At 46.7% G+C, this 27,580-nt stretch overlaps 1 protein-coding gene across 2 annotated transcripts in view; it reads left to right on the forward strand.

The window, feature by feature from the left end:
- The window catches only part of LOC147444451 (ubiquitin carboxyl-terminal hydrolase 10-like), a 105,688-nt gene that overhangs the window by 8,711 nt on the left and 69,397 nt on the right, over positions 1-27,580 (forward strand). For both annotated transcript variants that reach the window (XM_086527058.1, XM_086527057.1), the window contains exons 2-3: positions 20,324-20,544; positions 20,717-20,944. In XM_086527058.1, the coding sequence (XP_086383184.1) occupies positions 20,393-20,544; positions 20,717-20,944 (380 nt within the window). In that variant the 5' untranslated portion in view covers positions 20,324-20,392. The remainder of the gene's footprint in view (positions 1-20,323; positions 20,545-20,716; positions 20,945-27,580) is intronic.

Raw genomic sequence — 27,580 nt, forward strand, 5'->3', positions numbered from 1 at the left:
CTGATGTCCCCTTTGGGTTTCAAATGATTGATTTGTACTTGACTTGTTTGAGTGTAGGAATTGAAAGACGAAATGACTGCAACATTTCGATCTCATAAATCTCTATAGACATGATTGCAACAAGGATTAGTTAATCGGGCATCTGTGAGGTTCGGAATGGATCTAGATGCGATTATTAAATACGTGCCGATGGTCATGGTGTGAGATTTGGAATGCATTTGTATGTGATTTGTCAAGTGATGTCCTGTGATGTCCGGTGATGTGACTGTTGTTTTGTACAAGTGCTAGATGTGTTGTGTCTAGTGCGTCGGTACTAACAATCAATGTCTACTAAGACAGTTTATGGCCTCTGTCTATTTTGCACGCGTAATCGCCCTATGCGATTACAACTCTTTCAAGAGGGGGGTATGTCACAAACTGCTGACGTGGCAGGCCCCCGGACACATACACTCTGCTGACGTGGCAAATTCCCATAAAATGCACCGATAGGCTGATGTGGTAGATATCCGCAAAACGCGCTGACGTGGCAGGCCGTACAAACAACAGTACGGACGTTCCGCTTTTTGCGTTGATAGGCTGTATGGAATTTCTGAAAATTACGTTGAGTGCTTTTTGCTGGCTGATTTAGTGCTCGCAGCTTTTGGAGAAGTTTGCTTTTATATTTAAAAGATTTTGGGGGCTCTGTTTTTGGGCATCCCTTGTAAGAATAAATAAGTCCTTTGGGGCTTACTACTCAGGGCATCGACGCAGAGTTTGAGAGTGAGTACCCGCAGACTCTCTTGTACTTTACACACAGATTAATATAAAAAGAAATACCGAAAGGGGCGCCAGTCTGTGGGGCCAATACCTCTTGGCACAGAACCACGCCGGGCCATGTCGTCTTTTGTGAACTGTTTTGAAGTGAATCTGTCACCAGGAGGTGTATTTTTCCTGTTGCCTTCCGTAAATAAGTATTAGATATATTTATTTTATTTTTACTTGTTTGTCCCAAAACCCTTGAAAAGGTGCAAGTGGACATTGCATGGCCAGTGTGAAACGGCTGCAGCCAAATGGGTTTCTCACATCGGGGATCTAGGTCGGTCAGACAGGGACTGCCCGGGCCAGTTTAGCACTGAATTCTGATGAGTATGGAAGCTCGTGTGCGCCAAACTGGAATTTGGGCCACTCGTCAAGTCACTGCAACTTTATAAGTTGAAAGGGGCCAGTAAACTAACCCACAGTGTAGATGTTGGTCAAATGGTAGTCTTCAATGATGGTCAGGAGACCGATAGGGACGCCATGGAAGCATCTCCTAAAATTTAGGGAACTGCTATTTTTGACCAGAAAATGTGTTCGCGTCATTAGCTCTGGAATGACAAGGGGAACATTTTATTGCTCTGCTGCCAAGTCAACTGACGCACCAATTGAGATATTTTTAGCAGAGAAAGCCCAAACTCGGAAACTGGGCGACGTGTCTGCCTGTGAGCGATTCTGCCACTCTGGGAGGCAAAAACGAGCTGCATATCAACAATGGGGGCGCCATTTTCATTAAGGTGGATTGTAGCAGTTACAGAAGCTATGGAATGCTTACCTTGCCCTCTATGCACAGTATGGTGATGGGAGTGATGCCCCGCATGCTACATACTGCTCTCTTTCTCCCCTATGTACAGTATGTTATGCCCCACTAGTGGGCTTCTCATTTGACCTATGTACAATCTGGGGGTTTATGCGCGTTTGCCAAGGCAAGAGCCTTCTGAACAGGAACCGGATTAGCTAATTGCTAATCCCCCACAGGTACGCACAGTTCCATCACGAAAGATTGCGAGTTTGGAGAGTTTTCTCGCGTGAAAACTCGTCCAATTCATAGGGGAACTGTCCCATTGCGTGCGGGAGCCCTTGGGACACGCGTAGGCGTGTTCGCTCCGCTAAAAACGATCCGAAACAGGGAATTACAGCCTGCTGTGTTTTTCTGCAGGTTTAGGGTTTCGCACCTAAACTGCAAGGGAACATCGGGGGAGCCTCATGAGAGCCTTGGGATGCGTGTACAGAGAATTACAGCCCGCTGAATTTCTGTGACAGCTCACCAGAAAGCTTCCAGATATCGAGGGAATCCGTCCTAGACAGGTGTTTTGACCTACAGGGGTTTTTGCGCCGTTATGCTGTCGAAATCCGGTCGAAAACCTGCGTTTTCAGCCCTCGCCAGGTTTGGACAGCTTTGTGAAAGCTTGTGCTAAGTGGTCGGATCGTCTACCTTAATTTGAATAAAGAAATACCGAAAGGGGCGCCAGTCTTTGGGGCCTACAGGGTGTCGGTCTCGTGTGCGCAGTGACATTCTAGTCGCTGGACGCAACTGTGTTCTCTTCCCTTCTCAGTGCTCTGTGTAAAGTTAACAGGTAATTGAAATAGTACCGCCCTCTACGTTGTATAGGCCGGTTATAGAATCTTTGCTGTGTCGCGGTAGAATCTTGACTGGGGGTGTCCAAGTTTGTTACACATACACAAAACATGTTGGCATGCCGAGAATCGGGTGCGGCTTGAGGATGACTCGCATCAAATCCATCATCGAAGTACGATCGAAGGCTTGCTTAGCTCCAAATCCAAAAACTTCAAAATGAGCCATCTCAAGTGGTTCCTAGACTTCATATCCGGAGTTGTCAAGCAAAGGTATATGAGCATGCCGACTTCAGATGGATTGTGACATTAACAAGGCTAAAGCTAGACACATTGGACCACCGCCAGAGTCCTTGCCATGTAGCTTCGAAACATGCCTGTTGACAGCTGTCCAATTTGCATCAGGCTGCCTTGTTATACACCCTTCACCAGCCAATAGATCCTCATTGCACTTTTGATGTAGCGAGTCGCGACGATGCAAAGACCACCACTCACAAGGACCAACACAAGCCCTCACAACAAGGGTGCGATGCACCTGTGGTATGGTGAAGAACTACTCCTGCAAAATCAGCGTATAGAGTGCTTTTGCCACTCAGAGTGTTGCTAAATTAACTATTTTCTTATTTTTTGAGTATTTTCTATTTAATGAAATTAGGATTTTTAAATGTGTGCACTTGAACTGGTAAGTTAGGAACTGTAGATCTACAAGAACTGATCAAGAGTCATGAAGAACGGATATCTTTGATTTGTCATATGATGGGTGACATCAAGCATCACGAAGGAGTTGTTCTGTTAGTTCGGTGGGAGAGACCGGATAACGGATATTCCTGATGCGTCACAAGATGGGTGACGGGAGCATCGGATAGGGAATATTCCATTGGTCTGAGGAGGAAATCCGACATGTATGCGTATGGATGCAAGCACATGACTAAAGATGGGTTCTGAGAAGCTTTGAATAAAAGCAGGATGTCTTTGAGTGCTTTCCAGGAAAGCAAATGCTTTCTCGTGAGGAAATCTATGTTTGCATTGCATCTGTGCATGAGGTTGCATCCAGGGACGCCTGGGGAGTACTCTGCAAGCATTAGTTTTTAGGTCACAAGTTTTTTCTGAGTTTTTGAACAGGTTCACACTTATTTTAATAAGTGACTGGTTGCCCACTTATTTAAATAAAGCAACAATAGATGACCCCCCCCCCCCCCGGGCGGATAAAAACAGCACAACAATGAGCTCTCTCTCTCTGCCGCCATAGGAGTCGGTAGCACTCCTATCTCAGTTTCTAGTTTGTAGTTTTCTTTGTTTGTACCCAGACTTAGTACTAGACTCACCATTGTAATCAGTTTGGTCTCATTGTCATTTTGGACTTTTGTAGACGTTAATATATCATTTCATTTCATTTCTCTCTCTCTCTCTCTCTCTCTCTCTCTCTCTCTCTCTCTCTCTCTCTCTGCCGCCAACCATCTTTGCCTCTCCTCTCACTATTTTCAGCACCCTCCACTTGCTATTGTTGGTAGAAAAAGCAGCTGCCCCCCCTGCTATTCCTTCCACGTCCCCGGGCCTATAAAAGCAACAGGGTGTCCCCACTCTCAGGAGTGTGTGCCAGCGTTAGGGCAAGGAGACTGCTGCGACGGAACTTCTCTTTTAGCTATCAAAAGCTGATGTGCTAGGGTTAGTACTAAAAAATGCTACAAGGCTTTGTAGCCAGCGTTTAAAAAACCTTTTAGGCAGCTTGAGAGGCAGCGTTTAAAAAATGCAAGGAGAGCTTATGGTCTACAGGTTTCAACCATAGCAATAATAAGTGGTAGAAATCGAAGACCCGCAATCACAATAATGGGATTTTTCGATTCGAGTAAAATGACTGATCATGAGCCCGTGTCTCTCCCTTCTTCTTCCACGTGATCTCCTCTTCTCCTTCACCAGTGTCATGGCACAAGATTCACGAGCCGATGTCTTCTACAACGCCAGAGACCTCCTAGATAGGTCTAGTTCAGAATGTCAGCGTCCGTTACGGTTCTTTCGGTGCTATCCCTCGGCAGATATCTTGGTGATGTAAGTTCCCTCTTCCCTCTCATCTTCGTAATTGACTGCTACCCTTCTCATGTGGTACCTAAGCTCCATGGTTGTGGATGGTACTAGTGGTGTGCTTTGGGGTAAAGATCCAACATGTACCCTTAGTCTTTGATAGAGAGGCACTTCCAACAAAAGCTCTCTAGGGCTGTACTCCAAAAACCCCAATACGAACAGAAGGCCACCAGCTGCATTAGTGATAATTAAATTGGTTGCCATGTCAATGTCTCCAATGATGTGCAGTAACAAACAACCCCCCCCCCCCCCCCCCCCCCCCCCCCCCCCCTTGCGCGCGCTCGTCTCTCCCTCTCTATCGACCTCAATTTTTGTTTCTTGTGCTTTCCTTTTTGTTTGTCTGTGTTGATGCTGCACTACTTGCAATTTCTCTGTGTGCTTGCTGCATAGTCACAAGGGACGCGTCCCGAGGAGTAGGACGGGGCTCAAATGGATTTTTAGTGTAAAAAAGAGGGCGGGACGGGAAGCCCAAAAATGGGCGTCCCCTGTGACTATGGCTTGCTGTGCTGATTGGCTGCTTGAGCTGCTTGCAATGCTTGGTTGTGGGTGGGGTGGATGTGTGATTCACTAGGAGTCCGATTAATGGTGGATGGTGGTCTCTATCCTCTCTGCCTTGTCCTGCTGTGCTGAAGATGGTGATAGCGGGTTTTCGAAAATCAGAAAAAAAAAGGAAAAACCGTTTTCTTTTCCCCTCTGTCCGAAGCACGTGCGACATGGCCGATAGCCTCGGCAATGCCTTGGTCGATCTAAGTCCCACGAATGGCACAATTCTAAGTGAAGGCCGCAACTCGGACCGTAGACCGCCCTCATGGCCTCCAATACCTTGAAAAAGAGACTCCAACTCTTTGCGTCTACCCCTATGGGAATGACCCTGTGCAAAGCCTCATATACCCCCCCTTCTTGCCCTCGCTAATCCATGGTGTGACCCGTTTTTAAGAAAAATAATAAAATAATAATATATAAGGGGTGGTAGCCTCAGCTGGCCCGCCACCGCCCTCGTACCCCTACTCGTTCTCTTCCCCCGCCCCCTGTCACCATCCCCTCATCTCAGCCCCATGCTCTCTCGTGCTCTCTCTAGCCAGCTCGGCGCCGTCACCTCCCCATGCTTGGCGATCGTCGCCTTGCGTCACCCCCCCCATGGTGTCACCTGGCCTTCATGGCCCCCGTCACCCCTTGCATCGCTCTCTTGGCCCTGGTTGCATCACCCTCAGGCCATGCCTTGTCATCGCGCACGCTGCCATACACACACACCTCACACACACCCACCTCTCTTACCCGCCCTCCCTCACTCTCTCTCTCGCGCCCTCTCTGGCCGTATGAATCGGAAATGGTTGGCCTCTCTCTCTCCCATACACACACCTCACTCACACACCCCACCTTTCTTACCCTCCCTCTCTCACTCTCTCGCGTCCTCAGAATCTGCCCGCCATTGTTACTTACCCATACACCCACACACCTCCCACACACCCCGCACTCTGCTCGTTCACTCTCTCTCAATCTCGCTCACCCTCATAGCCCGCCCAAACAGTAAAAAACGACCAAACTCCCTCTCTCACCAATATACACACACACATACACTCACAAACACATACATGTGCACACACATACATACACTACACGCATAAGCACGTGTACGGAGATAACATCTGATAGAGGACCAGGTTTCAGAGGCGACTTGGTGGGAGAATTGATGAAAAAGCTAGGCATCACACGCCGACACTCCACTTCGTACTATCCACAGTGCAATGATCTAGTGGAAAAGCTAAACGACATGATCTGTAAAATCATCACAAAGCAAGTGAATAACCACACAAGTGATTGGGAAGCATCTCATGGCCGCTCTTTGGGCCTACCGCACGACATTCCGAACATCACTAGGTTTCACCCCTTTCCATCTAGTATATGGAAAGGAGGCCACTCTACCCATTGGGGTGCAGATAGCCAGCTTGCGAGTCATGGCTTACAGCGCCCAATTGCCCATCTCGTCAACCACAACTTGGATCTAGAAAGGCTTCAGCTAGATAGGGAAGATACGATTAACTACTATGCGAAGCAAGCAGAACGACGTTGACTCACATTCAATCAAGGGCTTAAGGAAAAGGGTCCGAAGAAAGACATGTTAGTATTGAGATACGACAACAGATTCGACACTAGGAAAGAGAAGAAGTTTCAGCCCAGATGGGAAGGCCCATTCATCGTCAAAAAGCGATACGCCAATGGTAGCTACAAATTGATGGAAGTAGATGGTCGAATTCACAAGACCAGAGTCAATGGATGGAGGCTCAAAAGGTACTTCTTAAGGTTTGATATGGAGTTCATGGTAGATATTCCAGAGGAGGGAGACCCCTCCAACTCCACTGCTAGAGAATCAGAAGCGGAGCTAGAAGCTTGAATGCCTCTAGCCAGAAAGGGCGGGCTAATGATAGCCGATTTTCGAAAATCAGAAAAAAAGAAGAAAAAACCGTTTCTTTTTCCCCTCTGTCCGAAGCACGTGCGACATGGCCGATAGCCCCGGCAATGCCTTGGTCGATCTAAGTGCCACGAATTGGCACAATTCTAAACGAAGGCCGCAACTCGGAGCGTAGACCGCCCTCATGGCCTCCAGCACCTTGAAAAAGAGACTCCAACTCTTTGCGTCTATCCTTATGGGAACGACCCTGTGCAAAGTCTCATATACCCCCTCTTCTTGCCCTCACTAATCCATGGTGTGACCCGTTTTGAAGAAAAAAATAAAAAAAATAATATATATAGGGTGGCGGCCTCAGTTGGCCTGCCACCGCCCTCGTACCCCTACTCGTCCTCTTCCCCCGCCCCCTGTCACCATCCCCTCATCTCGACCCCATGCTCTCTCGCGCCCTCTCTGGCCAGCTTGCCGCCGTCACCTCCCCATGCTTGGCCATCGTCGCCTTGCGTCCCCCCCCCCCCCCCCCAATGGCGTCACCTGGCCTTCATGACCCCGTCACCCCTTGCATCACTCTCTTGGCCCCGGTTGCATCACCCTCAGGCCACGCCTTGTCATTGCGCACGTTGCCATACACACACCTCACAAACACACCCCGCCTCTCTTACCCGCCCTCCCTCACTCTCTCTCTCTCTCTCTCTCTCTCACCCTCTCTGGCCGTATGAACCGGAAATGGTTGGCCTCTCTCTCTCCCATACACACACACCTCACACACACACCCCACCTCTCTTACCCTCCCTCTCTCACTGTCTCTCACGCCCTCAGAATCTACCCGCCATTGTTACTTACCCACACACCTACACACCTCACACACACACCCCGCACTCTGTTCGTTCACTCTCTCTCTCACTCTCGCTCACCCTCATAGCCCGCCCAAATAGTAAAAAACGACCAAACTCCCTCTCTCACCAATACACACACACACACACACACACACACACTCACAAACACATACATGTGCACACACATACATACACTACACGCATAAGCACACGTACATAATCACATATGCACCAACAACGCACACACATGTCATACGCACGCACATGACGTAAAAAAAAAATAGAGGATTGACATTGACGCATTGACGTCGACGCATCGAGAGACGAAGAAGGACGACACCACAAACACGCGATGGCGACAACAAATCAAAGAATGACGCCGAAGGCATGCTCGAGCCGGCACCGAAATTGACGAGTGCGTTACACCAACGCACCAGTGAAGCCTGCGATTCCCCGGCATCTCATCCACGACGCACTTCCTCAGTAACAGTCGTAGGGTAATTCATTTTCTGTTTTCCAAGCCAAACTTTGTAAAAACCATTTGTATATTCCACCTCTCTCTAGGTGATGGTCACAAAGGCCCACCTAGGAGAATAGCTTTTTTCTTATTTCTCCCACAACAAAGCACCGGTCAACCGTCCGGGACCCAACTGCTTGCTTTGTCTCTCCAGCTTAAGACCTTAAACCTAATTAGTTTATACTAAACTAAGCAGTCTGCACCTATAAAAGAGCACTGAGAGGTCACTATCTGGGGACGGACAACACTTGAAAGAGAAGTCATGCACACACACTGCCTCCAAGGGTCACTATGCACAGGAGTAGGATCTCCGCGCACAGTAAATTTTTCCTAGAGAACGCACTATAGTCCCCCCCCCTCTCTCTCTCTCTCTCTCTCACCGCGGTTTCCACCTCGCTGAAATGAAGGGTTTTGTAAATACCATCTTGAATCAAGCTTGCCCTCACATTCCAAAGGGTTTTCATCTCCTCCGTCTACACCAGCACAGGGTTGTACCCGCATTCATACCAGAGGCACCCTCATTGACAGGGCGACTGAGCTCGGGAGATCGAGACGACCATGACCGAGACACAGGAGCACACTCCATCGACGGAGACTCCAGCAGAGGATCATAGGCATTCTAGCACGACACCCAGATTGTCATTGAGCGCCTATTCTACATTTTCACATTTCACATTTCACATTTCACACTTCATTTTGAGTTTTCATTTTTTACATTGAGTACTTTTTGTACTTGTACTTCAGACATTGTATTAGATTCACCACTTTGTATCTGATGGTCTCATAGGTCATTTTGGCCTTTTGAAGATGTTAATATATCATTTCATTTCATTTCATTTCTCTCTCTCTCTCTCTCTCTCTCTCTCTCTCTCTCTCTCTCTCTCTCTCCCCCCCCCTCCCTGCGGTGTGCTGTGTTAGTGTTATTTGAATCGCTGCTGTTTGTGTCCTAGCCGCTCAAAGCTAGGTGGTGCCCCTTGTTCACTCCCCATGTCACCAGCCAGTGGCAATTCCATTTTTGTTTATTTTCTCTTTCTTTGGGGAATTTCGTTTGTTTACCTTTTGGAAACATCCCTCTGGAAATCTAACTGCCCTGCATTGCATAGCCAGTGTGGAACTGTTCAGAGAGAGTACAGGCCTGAGGGCTAAAGAGCACTAAGCTTGGACAAGGACTATGGTTAGCCAAAGTGGGGTCATTGGCCAGCCAAAGCGGAATCCTTTGCTTCATAGGCTACATTTCAGTTCTGGGTGTGGCTGCTTCATAGGCTACATTTCAGTTCTGGGTGTGGCTGTAGTGTACAAAAAGGGTCAGATGACCTAGAAGAATGTAATGGCAGAAACTCCTAAATTTTAGGGATTGTTATTTTTGGACGACAAAATGTCTTCGCGTCATTACGTGCAGTTTGACATGGGGATCATTTTGTTACTCTGTGGCCAAGTCAACAGAGGCTGTAGGTGAGATATTTTTAGACCGGAGGGTCTAAAGCGGGAAAATGCACAAATGAGTGACACTTGGCACTCTGAGGCAAGTTTACTACTTAAAGAGAAGGCAAAAACGTGATTTTCAGTGGTGAGCTCGTTTTTGAGTGCTGTCACAGGTGGGAGAGCTTTAATGGAGTGCTGGCTTACCCTCTATGTACAGTGAGGTGCAGGATGTCATGACCTGCACACCTCTCATTGCTCTCTCTTTCCCCTATTCTTTATGGTTATGCCCCTCTAGTGGGCTCATCAGATTGACCATGTACAGTCTTGTGGTTTGATGCTCTATTGCTGAGGCAAGAGCCCCCTGAACAGGAACAGGAGTAGCTAACTGCTACTCCAAAGCAGGGAAACGAGAGGGTGATAACCTCTCAAGTAAACACTCAAAAATCAGCACTGTTTTATTGCTGATTTTGGGCTGTTTTGTGCTCAGAATCATGCCAGAATCAAGGGGCACGTAGTCCAAGGCATTGGGAACAGTGCAGGGACAGTTGACAGCTGAAATTAGGTCAAAAACAGGTCCTAACCAGAAAATACAGCGGTCTGAAATTTACTGTTTTGTAGCCGTATGGATGCCAGATGCATTGGAAACAATGCCCAATTGTGAGAGAACACTTTTGGGAAGTGTTGGGACTCAAACAAGTGAAAAACCAGAAATTCTAGCGAGCTGTAATTGCTCTTTTTGAGTTGGAATCAAAGGGTTTATGCCAGTGGAAGTGAGTTCCAGCAGGGGAATTGGTTTCACGTAAGTTTGGAGCTGTTGTGCTGCCAAAATTTAGCCAAAACAGGTGTTGTATTGCTGGATACAGATTAGGATTCCCGGAACTCTGATTTTTGCAGGTTTGGGATTGTTTCGATGCCCTAAATCCTTCCAGATTCAAGGGGCAACTAGCTCAAGGTGCAGGGGCTACAGGGAGCTGAAAACAGAGAAAAACCAGTCAATAACCAGAAATTACAGAGGCTGGTTATGCTCTGTTTTGGTCAATTAAAGGTGGAATCGGGACAAGGACAATAGTCTCCTTAGGATTCCCTACTTGCAGGCTGTTTTGGGCAGGGTTCTGCGTCGTTATGTTGCCCAAATTCCTCCAAACAGGATAGAAACTGCGGGATACAGGTTAAGAACTGCGGGATACAGGTTGAGTGCTATAAGCACTCTTCGTACTTCCTCTTAACTGTAAAAGAATAAAGAAATACCGAAAGGGGCGCCTATTTAGGGCCCAATCTAGTGTCTGACTCGCATACAGATGCATTCTAGCATCTGTATCCCATTCCCCTCTCTTGTGTCATTATAGCACAGGTAGAATAGACGACTAATAATGGGTGAAAGCTAAATCAAGGTTTGAAGAAAAGTCTACCGCCCTTTTTGAAGTTAACAGGCCGGTTACACCCCATGATGAGTTCTGCGTGCACGGACCTGGCGTAGAGGCCGCTGGGGTCCATTTTGCGCTTGCGCTTGTCAATGGCTTAGCAAAATGGTTTCTTATACCTTCTCTTGCGAGGTCGAAGATGCTTAAGCAAGATTTCTCTCTCGGGCGTTCCTCAACATCTATGGAACAAGCTGCGGTTGATGGTGTGGATGGAGGATTCGACTCTATGCTATCCCGGTGTTTTGGCCACCGGTTATTCAGGAATCCAGTAGATTGTTGTCTTCTTCAGAGTGCTGTATCGCTTGATTGGGGCATACTGTCACACGGGGACGTGGCAACTGTTAACTATGTCACGAGGACGTGGCAACTGCTAACTTTAGTTGTTGGTTTCTTTCCAAGGGGTTTTGTTTTATTTTTTGAGACCCTCTTCTTGAAGTAGCAAACGGTCGGACATTGCATGGCCAATGTGAACGGTAGTTCACCCGCAGATGGGTAGTGGTCGGCATTGGAATTCGTATGGTAAGAGGATGTCTAGGCTCAGAGCAAGATCATATAGGTCCCCCCGTCGCACTTAGCAAGTTGGTGGATACTAGGAAGTGAACTCAATTAAGGCGTAAAGTCAAGGTGGGACTACCAACAAAAAGTATCCGACAGTTGGGCCACATTGCACTTTTGGATGCGGTCCCAATGAGGATAGATGGTCAGAAGACCAGTGGGAGCCCAACGGAAGCATCTCCTAAAATTTAGGGAACTGCTATTTTGGGCCGAGAAATGTGTTCGCGTCATTACCTCCGGTATGACTAGGGGAACATTTTACAACTTTGCCGCGAAGTCAACTGGGCAACCGGTCAGGATATTTCTAAGCGGCGAACCCGAAAGGGGCAAATGCTTGGAAATGCGCCAAGTGTCGATTTTTCATGAACTTTCCCCTTGCAAAAAAATGGGCACTGATTTTTAAGCTGGGAGAGGCCTCATTTCAGCTTTTGTCACAGGTTAAGAGCTATGGAGTGCTTCATTTCCCTCTCATGTACAGTGTGGTGCTAGGAGTGATGCCCTGCACACTACAGACTGCTCTCTCTCTCCCCTACGTGCAGTTATGTGATGCCCCACAAGAGGGCTCCTCATTTGACTGATGTACAACTGTGTGGGTTCATGCTTTTGTGCTGAGGCAAGAGCCTCCTTGAGCAGGAATAGGGGTAGCTAGCTGCTACTCCAAAGCAGGCACTGGTGAGGGTTATAACCTCACCATACAGGTGCAAAATCAGCGCTGTGTATGCACTGTAATTTTACTGTTTTTCAACCATACGAACGCCAGAACCTTTGGGAATTGTACCCCACTGGCCAAGGACAGTTAGGGGACTGTTTCGGGCTGAAAACAGGGCAAAAACCAGCAATAAATACAGCATGCTGAATTTACTGTTTTTGGGCAGGAATCAGAGGGTATACGCTAGTAGAAGCGAGTTCCAGTAGGGGAATTGGTTTCGTGCAAGTTTAGGGGCTATTACGTTGCCGAAATTTGGCCAAAACAGGCGGTATCCAGTGGGATACAGTCAAAGGATTCCTAGGACTCTTCTTTGTACTTTACCCTCCTAAAGAATAAAGAAATACCGAAAGGGGCGCCAATTTTGGGGCCTACAGGTTGTCGGCGTCTGCTTGGAGCGTTCTAGCTCCCGAGCCGTGTATGGACTTGGGTGTTAATCCTGGTTATAGGTCACCTTTGCAAAGTGCTTTGTGTGTGTGTCTAAAGTAAAGAATTTCGGGTGAAAGCCAACGTCTACCGCCCTACGGGCCGGTTTGATGGTTCCATTGCCGGGACACAATCACTTTTTCCTTAAAGAGTGAGCCTGGATTGTATTGGGTAGAGACACAGTGTAGGAACGCGGGGATTACACTATGGCCGACAAGGGGAAGGGAATTATGGAAGAGGGTTCCTCTTCAAAGGAGAGGCAGGAGTTTCTTATGGTTTATGAGATTGGCGAGAGCTCACGGCCACGTCAGTCTGTACCTCCTGTCAACGTGAATGTCCCTCTAGTAGTACAGGGCTTTATGACTGGGCAACTTGAGGATGATGCGTTCAAGACTCAGTTAGTTGCCGCGGTGAATGTCTTTTCGCAGCTGGTGCAGAATCCGAGTTTTATGGAATTCTTGCAAGCGCCACCAGTGCAACAGCAAAATAGGCAATCTACGCCGCGTACGGAGCTTGTTGATGCTCAAGCCCAGGTACTTCATGTGGCGCAGGAGGAAAGGGAACACTCGCATGTTGCGGAGTCGGGGGCTCCAAAGCAGGTTCCTCCCGTGCTTGAACAGGTGGCTAGAACGCCTATTCCATTGGTTATGTCAGTTCAGCCCGCCACCTTTCAGAGCCAGCATGCTGTCTTGAATGGATAGGCAGCTGGATACCAGGCTATGCACTCAGTTTTTCCACCACCCACGGTACATCCTGGGTATTTCGGGGGTGGATCAGTGTTCCAAAGTATGGCTGGTTATGCGCCTGGAAGTCAGCCGTACATGCCAGGAACAGTGTTCGGGGGTATGCAAGGCATCATGCCAAACCCCATGTATGGTAGTATCGGCATGCAACAAGGTTTCCACTGCAACCAGGGCCAGTTTGGGGTGCCACAGGGTCATTTTGGCATGGCTGGTTTTTCTGGACAGCAGCCAGATATCGCACCTCTGACGCAAAATGTGAATGGCCACGACGTGCCGATCATGCCTACTACAGTGCCCATGTTGCAGACCATCCCTTATGACAACTTGGGGGCACTAGAGAAGCCGAAGGCTTACAAAGAAGGTGGTGCAACGGTAAAGTTCAGTACCTTCAGTGGTTTCGAGGATAAGACAAAGGCACTCACTTTCCTCCAGCAGTTTGATACAGCTTATGCGGGAGGGAATTTTACAAAGGCCTCGAAGGTCAGGAAAGTTGCCACTTTCTTAAAGGACAATGCGCTTACATGGTGGACGACATTGTTAATGCAAGGATAGGCACCCGCCACTTGGGTTTACTTCAAGCAAATGTTTGCATCTGCTTGGCTGTCAAATGAATTTGAAGCTGATGTCATGACAGATTGGCACCAGCTTACTTCAGCTTCGTGCAAGAGCTTGCTGGAGTATAATTGGAGGTTTTATAAAGCGTTACTCTCGGTGACCTTCTACAGATTTGTGCCATTGACAGAGCAGATAGAGAAGTACTATTGTGGGCTGCCTAAAGGGCTTCGCGATTACTGTACAAAGAACAAAGTGGCTACCCTCATTCAGCTTATGGAAGTTGCGAACACTGGTCTTGCCTTGTTGAGAGGAGAGGACAGTGGATTTCCGAGCAGTGACAAAGGAGGGCAGTAAAAGAAAAATTCAGCGAAGAAGCCCTTTGTGAAAACTTCTCCTGATGCGTCATAGGGGTCAGAAAAGGCCACCAAAGACAAGGATTCAGCTTGGACTTCTGGAGCGCAGGCAAAGAAACAGAAAAGGAAGCCTTTTGTGCGCAAGTCACCCGAGGAAAAGAAGGTCCTAATGGCTGAGAACAAATGGGTGGTCACTTTTCTATCAATTGTCCACAAAGGAAAAGGCTAGCTGACTCAGAGGATAAAGAAGACCAGAAAGGCAAGAAGCCAAAACCCACGGCAGGTTTAGTGCCAGACATGGTGGGTGACAGGCCCAGCACAGATGCCAGTGAGTTATGGAGGGCATGGGGTAAAGTTAGGGATCAGACGGCACTCATCTTCTTTGATCCAGGTGCCAAAGCCAACTTTATCTCACCAGAGTTAGCTATGAAGCTGGGCATCATAGCTGAAGAGATGGGGTACACAGCAGAGGCAGGGTTGGCATGTCCTGGCCACTCAGAGTGTGTTACTCCCATCATTGGAAAACTGCGTTTGCATATTCAGTCGTATGTGGACATTGAAGAGTTTTACATCATGCCGCTGGAAGGTTGTGACGCCTTGTTGGGGATCCCGTGGATGTTCCGAGTGCATGGAGTTTTGGATGCCTACAACAAAAAGATCACTGTACAACATAGGGGCAAAACTCATATCTTGGATGTAAAGCTTAAAGGAGAGTCAGTCCCTATTGTATCTCCCTATTGTATCTGCTTCTGCTATCACTTCTGTAATAAAGAATCAGCTTTCTGTGTACTTGATTTTTGCACGTGATGTCTCAGATAGTGATCAGTCAAATTTATCTGTGTTAGACAAAGAAAGGTCAGCATTTTTGCAAAAGTTTAGTGACTGTTTTTCTGATTCATTACCGTCGCAATTGCCGCCAGAGAGACCTGAGGACCATCGGATAGATTTGGTGCCAGGGTGTAGCCCATCAAATAGACCTCCCTATAGGGTTAGTGCGGCGCAGCAAAAAGAGATTATGGGCTAGGTTGAGGAGTTATTAGAGAAGGGGCTGATTCAACCTAGTTCTTCACCCTTTTGCTCCCCAGTGCTCCTAGTGTAGAAGAAGGATGGCTCATGGCGCATGTGTATTGATTACCGTGCGTTGAATAAGAATACCATCAAGAATAGGTTCCCTATTCCTAGAATTGATGATATTCTCGATCGTTTAGAGGGTGCTGCAATTTTCAGCAGGATAGACCTTAAAAGTGGGTACCATCAGATTCGTATAAGGCCAGAGGATGTGCACAAGACTGCGTTTAGAACAACATTTGGTCTTTATGAGTTTCTAGTGATGCCGTTTGGGCTAACAAATGCTCCTGCCACGTTCAACAGGATGATGGACGGGATTTTCCGCTCACATCTACAGTTTGTTGGAACGTTCTTCGATGACATGATAGTGTATTCGAAGAATGAAGAGGAGCATAGGCGTCACTTGACCATTGTGTTCGAAGAGCTGCGCAGTCACAGGTTACTTGTCAATCCTAAGAAAAGTGAATTCTTCCTCGAAGAGATCCAGTTTCTGGGCCACATAGTCTCATAGGATGGTGTTAGAATGGATCCCGCAAAAGTCGAAGCTATCAAGACATGGCCAGACTTGAAGACTATGCACTATGTCAGAAGCTTCTTGGGATTGTGTTCCTACTATAGAAGGTTTATCATAAATTTTGCAGAGATAGCATCGCCTCTTCATGCATTGCAAAAGAAAGAGGTCACTTTCACCCAAAAAGAGATTTCAGCTTTTAGTCTCTTAAAGGAAAAGTTGACTTCAGATCCAGTTATTGTTTTGCCAGATCTCAGGAAGTCATTTGTGGTCCAGTGTGACGCGTGTGGCAGTAGCATCGGAGCAGTGCTAATGCAAGATGGACGGGTAGTAGCTTATGAAAGCCGAATTTTGCAAGGGCCAGAGAGGACTATGCAAGTCTATGAGAAAGAGCTCTTAGCCGTGATTCATGCGCTTTCTAGTTGGAAGCACTACCTCTTAGGTGCTGATTTTGTTGTCCAAACAGATCATCAGACCTTGCGATACTTCTTTGACACAGTCAAAGTTATCCGAAAAGCATATGCGATGGGCAAACATTCTTTCCATGTTCCACTCCCAGATTATGCATGTGGAAGGCAAGAAGAATGTTGTGGTTGATGCGTTATCAAGAAAGCCACAAATTTCAGCTGTGTCAATTCCTTATCATCATGAGTTAGATGACATGAAGGAACAGTATACTGTTGATGAAGATTTTGCAAGGATCTTTAAACAGTTACAAGAGGGGCAACATCACGAGCACTACCTCCTCAGAGATGGTTTTATGATGATGCATGGCAGACTTTGTGTCACTAGGCCAATGCGACATAAGGTCATGGAAGAGAGTCATGTCCCACCGTATGCAGGGCATCATGGCATTGATGCAACAGTTAAAGCGGTAGAGACATTCTTCTATTGGCCTACCTTGAGGAGAGATGTGGATGCCTTTGTGCGAGCATGCATAGTTTGCCAAAAGGTCAAGTTTGACAGGCAAAAGGCACCAGGGTTGTTACAACCACTGCCGATTCTGGATAAGCCATGGGAAAGCATTGCTATGGACTTTATCTTTGATCTTCCAAGGACACCAACAGGGAGTGACGGTATATGGACCATTATCTGCAGGTTCAACAAGCAGGCCCATTTTATCCCTGTCAGGAAGAAGATAAAATCTAATCAGATGGCACGCTTGTTCATGTACAATGTGTTTAAGCACCATGGTATGCCACAATCGATTATCAGTGATCGTGATCCTCGCATGACCAGTTTGTTCTGTAGAGGATTGTTTGAGAACATGGGCACTACGCTCAAATTCTCGTCTTCGTTTCATCCACAAACTGATGGACCGTCAGAAGAGGCTAATTCTACTGTCTTAGATCTGCTGAAAAGCTATGTGTCAGATAGTAAGGGCAAATGGGAACAGTATTTGCCTATGCTTGAGTATGCGTACAATAATACGGTGCATTCGTCTACTGGCAAAGCACCTTTTGAGATTGTTGAAGGCGGCAAAAAGGTTCCTTCCATTTTGCATACAAAGGACAAGATCTTTGAGGCAGATCGATATGTTGAGAACATGGATGAGATGTATAAGAAGATTAAAGTTGCCTTGGAGAAGACTCAGGCAAAGTAGAAAAAGGCTGCTGATCGTCACCGTCGTGAATTGCTGTTATCACTTGGTGATTGGGTTCTGTTAAGGTTCGAAAAGGCAAGGTTAAAGAAGATGAAGGGCAAGGAACGGCTATTTCCTAAGCTCAGTTTCCTAAGCTCAGCATGCGTTACTATGGGCCTTTTCAAGTGCTTGACAAGATCAGCGATGTGGCTTACAGGCTGAAATTGCCTGATGCGTGGAAGATACATAATGCGTTTCACGTGAGTCTTCTAAGACCCTTCGTGGGTGATGTGCCAGAAGATATGCTAGATGAGGATCAGCCAGAAGTTGAGGAACTTGATGAGATTTTGGTACCTGAGCAAGTTTTGGCACATAAGGACAAAAAAGTTAAAGGACAAGTTGCAAGTCTCTATTTGGTGAAGTTCAAGAACTATCCGCCTATGGATGCAAAGTGGATGGAAGAGCATGAACTGTCAGAGTCACCAAATGTATTGCAGCTTTACGTTGAAGCCTTTGGGATACAGCCTACTTATGCCCCAACCCAACGTGTGCAAAGGAGGGGTAATGATAGAGCTAGTACATCAAATGTACATATGAATTCAATGTAATAGATGGAAATGACAAAAGTATGAAGGCCTCATTAAGTCATTTGTATCTATATGTTTCTTGCGGATACATGCGATGATAAAAGAGTGTTAATAGCACAAGATCATCAGTGGTGTATTTATGGTATGCAATCGAGGACGTTTGCGATTTCAAGAGGGGGGTATGTCACGGGGACGTGGCAACTGTAACTATGTCACAAGGACGTGGCAACTGCTAACTTTAGTTGTTGGTTTCTTTCCAAGGGGTTTTGTTTTATTTTTTGAGACCCTCTTCTTGAAGTACCAAACGGTCGGACATTGCATGGCCAATGTGAACGGTAGTTCACCGGTAGTGGTCAGCATTGGAATTCGTATGGTAAGAGGATGTCTAGGCTCAGAGCAAGATCATATAGGTCCCCCCCGTCGCACTTAGCAAGTTGGTGGATACTAGGAAGTGAACTCAATTAAGGCGTAAAGTCAAGGTGGGACTACCAACAAAAAGTATCCGACAGTTGGGCCACATTGCACTTTTGGATGCGGTCCCAATGAGGATAGATGGTCAGAAGACCAGTGGGAGCCCAACGGAAGCATCTCCTAAAATTTAGGGAACTGCTATTTTGGGCCGAGAAATGTGTTCGCGTCATTACCTCCGGTATGACTAGGGGAACATTTTACAACTTTGCCGCGAAGTCAACTGGGCAACCGGTCAGGATATTTCTAAGCGGCGAACCCGAAAGGGGCAAATGCTTGGAAATGCGCCAAGTGTCGATTTTTCATGAACTTTCCCCTTGCAAAAAAATGGGCACTGATTTTTAAGCTGGGAGAGGCCTCATTTCAGCTTTTGTCACAGGTTAAGAGCTATGGAGTGCTTCATTTCCCTCTCATGTACAGTGTGGTGCTAGGAGTGATGCCCTGCACACTACAGACTGCTCTCTCTCTCCCCTACGTGCAGTTATGTGATGCCCCACAAGAGGGCTCCTCATTTGACTGATGTACAGCTGTGTGGGTTCATGCTTTTGTGCTGAGGCAAGAGCCTCCTTGAGCAGGAACAGGGGTAGCTAGCTGCTACTCCAAAGCAGGCATTGGTGAGGGTTATAACCTCACCATACAGGTGCAAAATCAGCGCTGTGTATGCACTGTAATTTTACTGTTTTTCAGCCATACGGACGCCAGAACCTTTGGGAATCGTGCCCCATTGGCCGAGGATAGTTAGGGGACTGTTTGGGGCTGAAAACAGGGCAAAAACCAGTAAATACAGCATGCTGAATTTACTGTTTTTGGGCAAGAATCAGAGGGTATACGCTAGTAGAAGCGAGTTCCAGCAGGGGAATTGGTTTCGCGCAAGTTTAGGGGTTGTTATGTTGCCGAAATTTGGCCAAAACAGGCGGTATCTAGTGGGATACAGTCAAAGGATTCCTAGGACTCTTCTTTGTACTTTACCCTCCTAAAGAATAAAGAAATACCGAAAGGGGCGCCAATTTTGGGGCCTACAGGTTGTCTGCGTCTGCTCGGAGCGTTCTAGCTCCCGAGCCGTGTGCGGACTTGTGTGTTAATCCTCGTTACAGGTTACCTTTGCAAAGTGCTCTGTGTGTGTGTCTAAAGTAAAGAATTTCGGGTGAAAGCCAACGTCTACCGCCCTACGGGCCGGTTTCACATACTTATGTGGTCCCCTGTGGATTTTTGACTCCTTGTGTTCTATCTCAGCCCCATTTACATGCATCATTTTCTTCTCCCGGTCCTTAGGTTTTCCCCCTCAGCTTTGTTTCCCTTGAAGACCTCTAGGGGTTTTTTCACAGATGGTCGTATCTTGCCTTTTGGCTTCGGTTGAGTTTTGTAAGGGAAATTTTTGCCTTCACAAAACATAAAGGGTACAAGCCCAATCTTTTGTTTCTAAAGCAAATGGAACCGTTGCAAATAGACCACACATAGCAGACAAGAATGTGAGAGTTTGGGAAAGCAAGCTTGAAATTATCTTTGTGGAGCTGGGCAAGATGGACAGAAACTTATAAGTCATGGATGTTTTTATACTTTTAATCTGGCCCAATATTTCTCCAGTTGGCACTTACCAACCTAAACGAAAGTTTAATGAGCCCCAGCTCACAAACAGTTTGTTTTACTTTAAGTGTGTCTTTGCATACCCTTACTATATGTCTAGACTCTTATTATATATTCATTCAAAAATTTGCAGTTGCAAGACTTGCTGATCAATAGATCTGCTACCTCATGAAGAAATTTTGAATGGATCTCAACTCAAAAAATGACCGTTCTTGAGGAGAAAGTGTTGTCCTATGCGGGGGATGCAAAACACCCTGCATGTGCAGCTGAGGAAAAGCAAATTGTTCGGGATATTTTTGAGGCAACTGTGGCAGATACAAAAGAGGGAGATAATTACTTCCTATTGGATTTAAGGTACGCTATTATGGTTTGGATCTAAACAAAGGTCTTTACATGTAAATGTCTTCATCTTGCCGCAGCCCTTTATTAGAATTTTTTATGTTTTGAATGATGCCTTCAAATTGGGACCAAAACCAACTTTACTTTTTCAACCCACAACATTCTGTGCCTTTCTTCTTTTTCCCAGGTGGTGGCAACAATGGGCTGCTTATGTACAGCTAGAAGACCATATTGATGACACCCCATTGTCTGAGCTATCCTCAACAACCACATCAAAACGTCCATCTTTTATAGACAATTCTGGTCTGGTTATAGCCTTAAAGGAAGAGGAGGAACCAAAGTTACGAGAAGCTTTGCTGGAAAATCAGGATTTTGTTTTGCTGCCTGAGCAAGTTTGGTTGGCCTTCCAAAGATGGTAATGAGCAATCTTCATGAATCAGTTTTAAAGCACGAGATTAATTGAGATTTCAGCTGAAGGAAAATTCAAGCCGGTGAAACGTTTATCACTTGAATGTCTCTGTTTGTCATGTTTGTCAATTGCTGTATGAGTGCATTATGCCTTATTTTAAATGGACGGCTGGATGAATTGCTGTGGGAATGCATTATACTCGATTTTGGATGGAGGGCTGGATGTGCAGGGATGACTCAGGGTCATTGTGGCCTTTGCCGTTCATGGTTCAGTGTTTTACTTCACACGCGATTTTGTTGACGTCAACGCTTTACTAGCCAGCTATCCTCTATATTACACACTGCAGCCATTTGCAGTTTCCCCCACTACATACTCCCTCAGGAGGCACTACACGATTTTGGACTATGCCTCATAACAGTTGTTATGGTGATTAGGACTATTAATTGTGCAGACGCCTTTAGTCTGGGCATCTTGTTGCACACCAATGGTCTATGTTATACCTCTTGGGCATCGGACTTTCTTGAATACTTGCTCATAGAAACCATAGATACCCCATGTCATGTCAGATGACATCGAGTGATTGTAGGTGCTTTTCCAGAAAAGTTTATGCCATCACTGAAGAGGGCCCATGAGAGGAGGCAGAGACACGAGCATTACTCTAAGATTATGCACTATTCCATTCTGGAAGCGGTCTTCTTTATGGGGAACTTCAATGCACATACACAGCTGGCAGTGTGAGATAGATGACTATGGGGACATGGAGATTCTACATGTAGTGGTGGCTGAGGAAGCAAGGGTGCCTCGCTCATCAGAGGCAGGGGACCACATAGAGGCCACTTCGGGGACCATTTACTAGAGTTGGGGGACATGCCACGGTCTCAATAGCTTGACATGCTTTGCACATGGTGTAATAGACTCGGACACTCCAAGCCGAAGATCTGCTGCAACATACGCGTGAGAAAACTGAAAGAAATGAAAAAAACTGAAAGAGAGACGTTCAAAGAGACTGGCCCCAAAGACTAGCGCCCCTTCTTGGTGTTTCTTTATTATTATTGCTTCACAAAGTACAATGTCCAAGGGTCCTCTTCTCAGTAGTGCTCCCAAGCTAACCTGCGGGAGAGAGCCCTTAGCAACTTATTTATAAGTGTACGTGAAAAGCGTCAAGTCTAAAAGCATCCTGCCCCAAAAGCTAGCACCAAAAGCTTCTAGCGTAAATCACGGAAATCCGTACCGCCTGCCACATCAGCAACGCAAATTGCGCAATTGTAAAGTGTGAGCTTTGTCCTAGTGTCCTAGAGTATGAGTCGGTGGAATCATCCCACATGCAGTGGTGCAAGGTTGTAGAGCCACTTAAAGCTCATTTCATGAATAAATAAACACAAGTCTATTTTGCATTACATCTCCCTTGTTTATGGTGAGCTTGTGATGGCTTAGCAAATACTCAAGATCGTGTTTATGAGTCCAAGTTAATTGATCTTGGAGCCTAATTCGCTTGAGTGATAATCTAGCCAACACACACTCACTTGTGTGAACGATGTTTCTCTTTCATCCACCCTAGCGAGCACGATCGCATTCCCATCAAGTGGTATCAGAGTTTTAGGGTATGCTAGCTAGGTTTGTCGTTATGCATTAGTGTGTTAGTGATTAGCATCTCCATTAGAGTGATTAAGTATTTCTTAATCCATTGGCATTTTCCGTAACGATTTGCATCTCTCACTAATTAATTCCTAATCTAGTTATGTGAGGGCATGTCCTTGGCACACCCAAGAGGCCACTACCCTCCATGGCTAGGTAGGCTTGATTAGGGAGAGGATTAGCAACTATTATTGCATTTCTAGTCTTTTTTGGTGTCGATTTTCTACTTGCTTACACCTTCAATTAATTTCATCGAATTAATTCTATCCTTGCATTGGCTACATCATCTCGAAGTACTCATTTTAAGCTCTCCAAGGAGCCCTCAAACTCTGCAAACCGAGCATGGGAGCCCCCTCATCTCCATCCCCAAAATATCACTAAAATTAGGTGTGTGTAGCCATTTTTGTGTGTGTAGAGCTCGGCCAAGCCAAGCTTTTATTGTTTGTTTTGGACTACCCTCACAAGTTCTTCACGTGGGTGTGGTGGCTAGCCTATATATAGCACATGTTGACCTTTGTGGGATCGAGGGCTCAAAACGGATCATATTTTGATGAGGGAAACCGGATGGACCTGAAATCTGCATTTCAAAAGGCTTTATAGCATCGATGGGTCCGCAGGGGGCAAGTCCCATGTTGTAACGCGCACCTCGCGTTTGGGCGCCAAACCGCGCCTCCAATCTTTCCCATTTTTTTTTCGGGTCTGTAAGGCCTCTGTCCTACGCCCGTTGACGAGTTTCTTGACCGCCCCTTGCCTAAGCGTGCTTCCGTACATCGAAGAACAAAAAGAAAGCATCAGTGCTATTCTCTGCTAAGCAGAGGTTCGTGTAGCAAGTAATCAGGAACTCAAGGAGCTCCAAGTGGAAAGATAAAGCAAGGATCAAAGCTTCAAGCATTCAAAGCACTTTGTGAAGAGGAGCTTCACAAAAAAAAAAAGGAATTCTCCCCATCTCTCTCTCTCTCTCATTAAGCTTTAAAGCTTTGCAACCAAGCACAATAGTCCTTTCAGTTAATATCATAATCTACATTTACGGGGATGATTTTTTTATAGTCGTGCTTGTGTAAAGAGGTAAACACTGGCTGGGAGAGTCTCCTAAGCTAAGACCCTCTGTTAGCACAATGGAAGAGAAAGGGCTTTGGAAATTTAACGGGGAGGGTTTTCATACTTGGCAAACCAAGTTGAAAGGCTACTTAATGAAAAAGCAATTGTGGGGAATAATCAAGCCAACGCTCACTGATCCGACATCTACTATTGGTGCACAAGTTCTAACACGAGCTATGAGTGCACAAAATCAAGCCAAGGACGAGCAGGCATTAGGAATCATAATCACTGCACTACATGACAATTATGCACACTTTATTGATGATTGTGATGCCTCATCAACTGCATGGGAAGCACTAGAAAAAAACTTTGAAGCTAGGAAAAAGAAGAGCAAAGTGAGCTTAAAGAAAGATCTATACAAATTGCAAATGGAACATTACGAAGATATTGCAAGCTTGGTCAATTGCCTCAAAATCATGACCACACAACTAGCTTATGTAAACAGTGCAATACCAGAGGAGGACAAAATCGCGGTTCTGCTAGCAGCCTTACCACCTAGCTTTGACTAGATAATGACCATTATAGTCCAAACCTCAAGGGGAGGATTGTAAAGTGTGAGCTTTGTCCTAGTTTCCTAGAGTATGAGTCAAGGAGAGGAAAGGTGGAATTATTCCACACTAGTATTGTCGGCAGCCTTCGGCCGCCTCTCCCTCTTTTTGCGTGGAGTGGCTTTCTCTCTCGCTGAGTGCACAGGGCTGCAGTGCACACCACCAGAAGCTGGCCGTTGAAAGAGCTTCCGCCACGTGTCCGGGGGAGGGGGCCAGAATCCCTTCCTCCATTATAATAGTATAGATATAGATGCAGTGGTGCAAGGCTGTAGAGCTACTTAAAGCTCATTTCATAAATGAATAAACACAAGTCTATTTTGCATTACATCTCCCTTGTTTATGGTGAGCTTGTGATGGCTTAGCAAATTCTCAAGATCGTGTTTATAAGTCCAAGTTAATTGATCTTGGAACCCAATTCGCTTGAGTGATAATCTAGCCAACACACAGTCACTTGTGTGCACGATGTTTCTCTTTCATCCACCCTAGCTAGCACGATCACATTCCCATTAGCAATTTCTAGGGATGAGAGAGTCGGCTTGCTTTATTTTTAATTCCTTGTGTCCCTAGGCCCCATCGGACAGGGTCCCATAAGTTGGTAGGAACTGAACTTTAAAAATACTAAAATAGGCCACTTTGCAAGACTTGAAAGTTGGCGAGTGTAAGATGAGGGCTGTAAATGCACCAAAACAGGCTGAAAATCAGCAGGTAAGTGATCGGGAAATCGCGGGCAATAGTCACAACTGTCTAGCTTCCAAGCGGGAAGACCAAGGGGCAAGGAGCGGGGCTCCGGCTGTCCAAGATCGGCAAGAAGAAAATGCTGAAGTGAGCCGCTGAAGCAAAAACTCCTTCCAGGGCTCCTCCCCTGGAAGCAATCCTTTGACAACAAACTTCCCAAGAAGGGCTCTGCTCTGTGCTGGGTCTATGATCCCCAACCCCCCGTGAGAACAACGTAGAGTGATGACCTGCCAGGCCACTTTCGCCCGGGCTATCTGAGTGTCGCGCCCTGACCAAAGGAAGTTCCTGATCAGCCTCTCTACCTGTCTGATGCAAGAACTCGAAAAGATCCAAGAAGAAGTGATGTACCACATAGTAGCCAACAACACCTGGTTGGCCACTACAACTCTGCCTGCCGAAGAAAGTGATGCGGAGCTCCAATGTAACAACTTCCTCCTGATGGGACAAGAGAACAGCTTCCTCCTGATGGGACAAGAGGAGGGGAGCAATCTGCTGCTCGGGAGACGAGTCCAAGCCAACCTGACAGCCCAAGTATCGAACTGCAGTCCCTGGGGCATCCATCTGAAACTCTCACCTGGCATCCAATCAGGCGTAGGAGCACTACCAACCGAGAAAGCTACAATCTTTCTCCAGTTGACCAGTGCGCCTGATGCACAACAAAAGGTCTCAAGAGCCTGCTGACACCTGTGAAGGTTGGCCTCTTGGCCATCCAAGTACAAGGCTGAGTCGTGTGCAAACTCAACATCCAATAGCTCATCTCCCCGAATAGGGAGTGCTAAGCCACGTAGACCAACCTGCTGTGAAACCAAAAACCTGCTCATCGCCTCAACATAGAACAGAAAGAGGAAGGGGGCAAGAAGGCAGCCTTGTTTGACCGAACGTGTGAGCATGAAACGATCACGTCTACCTCCTGACAAAAGTACCCGACTGTGTGTCCATCTGTACAAAGCTGACACACCTATGATCCAAGCATCAGAGAAGCCCATCCTGCGTAGAGTGCCCTCCAAAAAGTCCCAGTCAACTCTATCGTAGGCCTTCTCAAAATCAAGAAGAAAGTATCACCAGATCCTCACCACAGAGCCGCGCAAGGGCAGAAGCCTCCCAAAAAGTAAAGATGTTCTCAAGGATACTACGCTCCTTGACAAAACCTGTCTGTGTCCCATGTATAATGCTCTCTAGAAGTAGCTGAATCCTCAAAGTCAGAGCCTTGGCAAGAATTTTGTATGATGAGTTGAGGATGGTGATGAGCCGCCACTCTCGAATCTCATCCAAGGAGCCACCCTCCTTGGGAATGAGGTAAATCAGGCCCTCACTCATGCTGTCAGGCATCTCTCTTGTGTGCAGGATGTACTGAAAAGCGCTGCAGAGATCTGAGCCAAGCAAGTCCCAGTACTCCAAGAAAAAGCTGGGAGTCAAACCATCCTCACCTGGATAGCTACCACGGGGAAGTGCTCTTAGGGCCGCGTGTAGCTCCTTCAGCTAAAGAGGCAGCCCAAGCCTCTGGCGCATCTCCCCAGTCACAAGACAAGGCATCTGTGCCCACACCTGCTCTCTGCATACATCCTGACGCTCTGACTGAGGCCTTGCAGACAGTAGATTACGGTAAAAGTTAGTAGCAACTGCACGCATATCCTCTGGCTCTGAAGCAGCTGACCCGTCGGGCCTCCTCAACTGGCTGACCTTGGCATGCGAATGCCGGGGTCCCACTGCCTCAAAGAAAGTGCCTGTCACTCTGTCACCCACCTGGGTCCACTGAGATGTCTGTCTATGAAAAGCAAACTCATGGCGCCTCTCCTCTGTGTTGGCGAGCTCCTGGCGAGCCTGCTGCAACTGCTCCTCCAACCAAGGACTGTCTGGATGCTGCTCCTGCATCCTCTGCAAATAAGCAACGCCCCGTCGGAGACGCTGCTCCTCCTTTCTCGCTGTAGCCAGGCGAGCCGAAGACTCTTGGAGAAATAGCCGACTAAGCTGAGCAAGTCCAGAGGACAGAGTCACTTTGTCAGTAGGAGTCCTGCAAGTCTAAGCCCTCTGTTCAAAGAGTCACCACTCGCTCTTTGAGCGCAAAGTCCAGCAAGACCCTCTCTGGGATGCGTAGCATGGTACTTCCCCTCCTCTGTCTATCTGTCACTGTGAGAAATGGTCACTAGTGTAAAAGTGATCTATCCGAGATACATTCACTCCTCCCACTCTACGGTCCGAACGAGAGAAGTCTAGGCTGTCAGGTGGCCTCACAAAGCTAGAATGCTGCCACACATATGAAACCCGCAGAGTCATACATAACCTCTCCCAAGCTGCCAACTCAACTCCATGTACAATAGTGTGGCTACCTCCAATCCTATCAGAGAGATCCTCCAACATGTTGAAGTCACCTGCAATGCACCATTGCTTTGCCTGTTGCTAAATTGGCTTTATCCTACAGAAAAATAATCTAAATGAATTATTGGATTTATAAGTGAGGGTTTTCTCGCTTGGAACACCAAGGAAAAATAATTCTAAATGAATTATTGGAATTTTAAGTGAGAGGGCTTTTCTCACTGGAGACATCAGAGTACAGAGTATTCCTAGTGCGTCATTCAAAGTAATGACGGGAGCACTCAGAACGGGAATATCTGTAAGGCCACCAGGA

This window comes from Adiantum capillus-veneris, chromosome 13 (genome assembly GCF_014529385.1).
Source record: "Adiantum capillus-veneris isolate H3 chromosome 13, ASM1452938v2, whole genome shotgun sequence".
In the NCBI taxonomy this organism is placed as follows: domain Eukaryota; kingdom Viridiplantae; phylum Streptophyta; class Polypodiopsida; order Polypodiales; family Pteridaceae; genus Adiantum; species Adiantum capillus-veneris.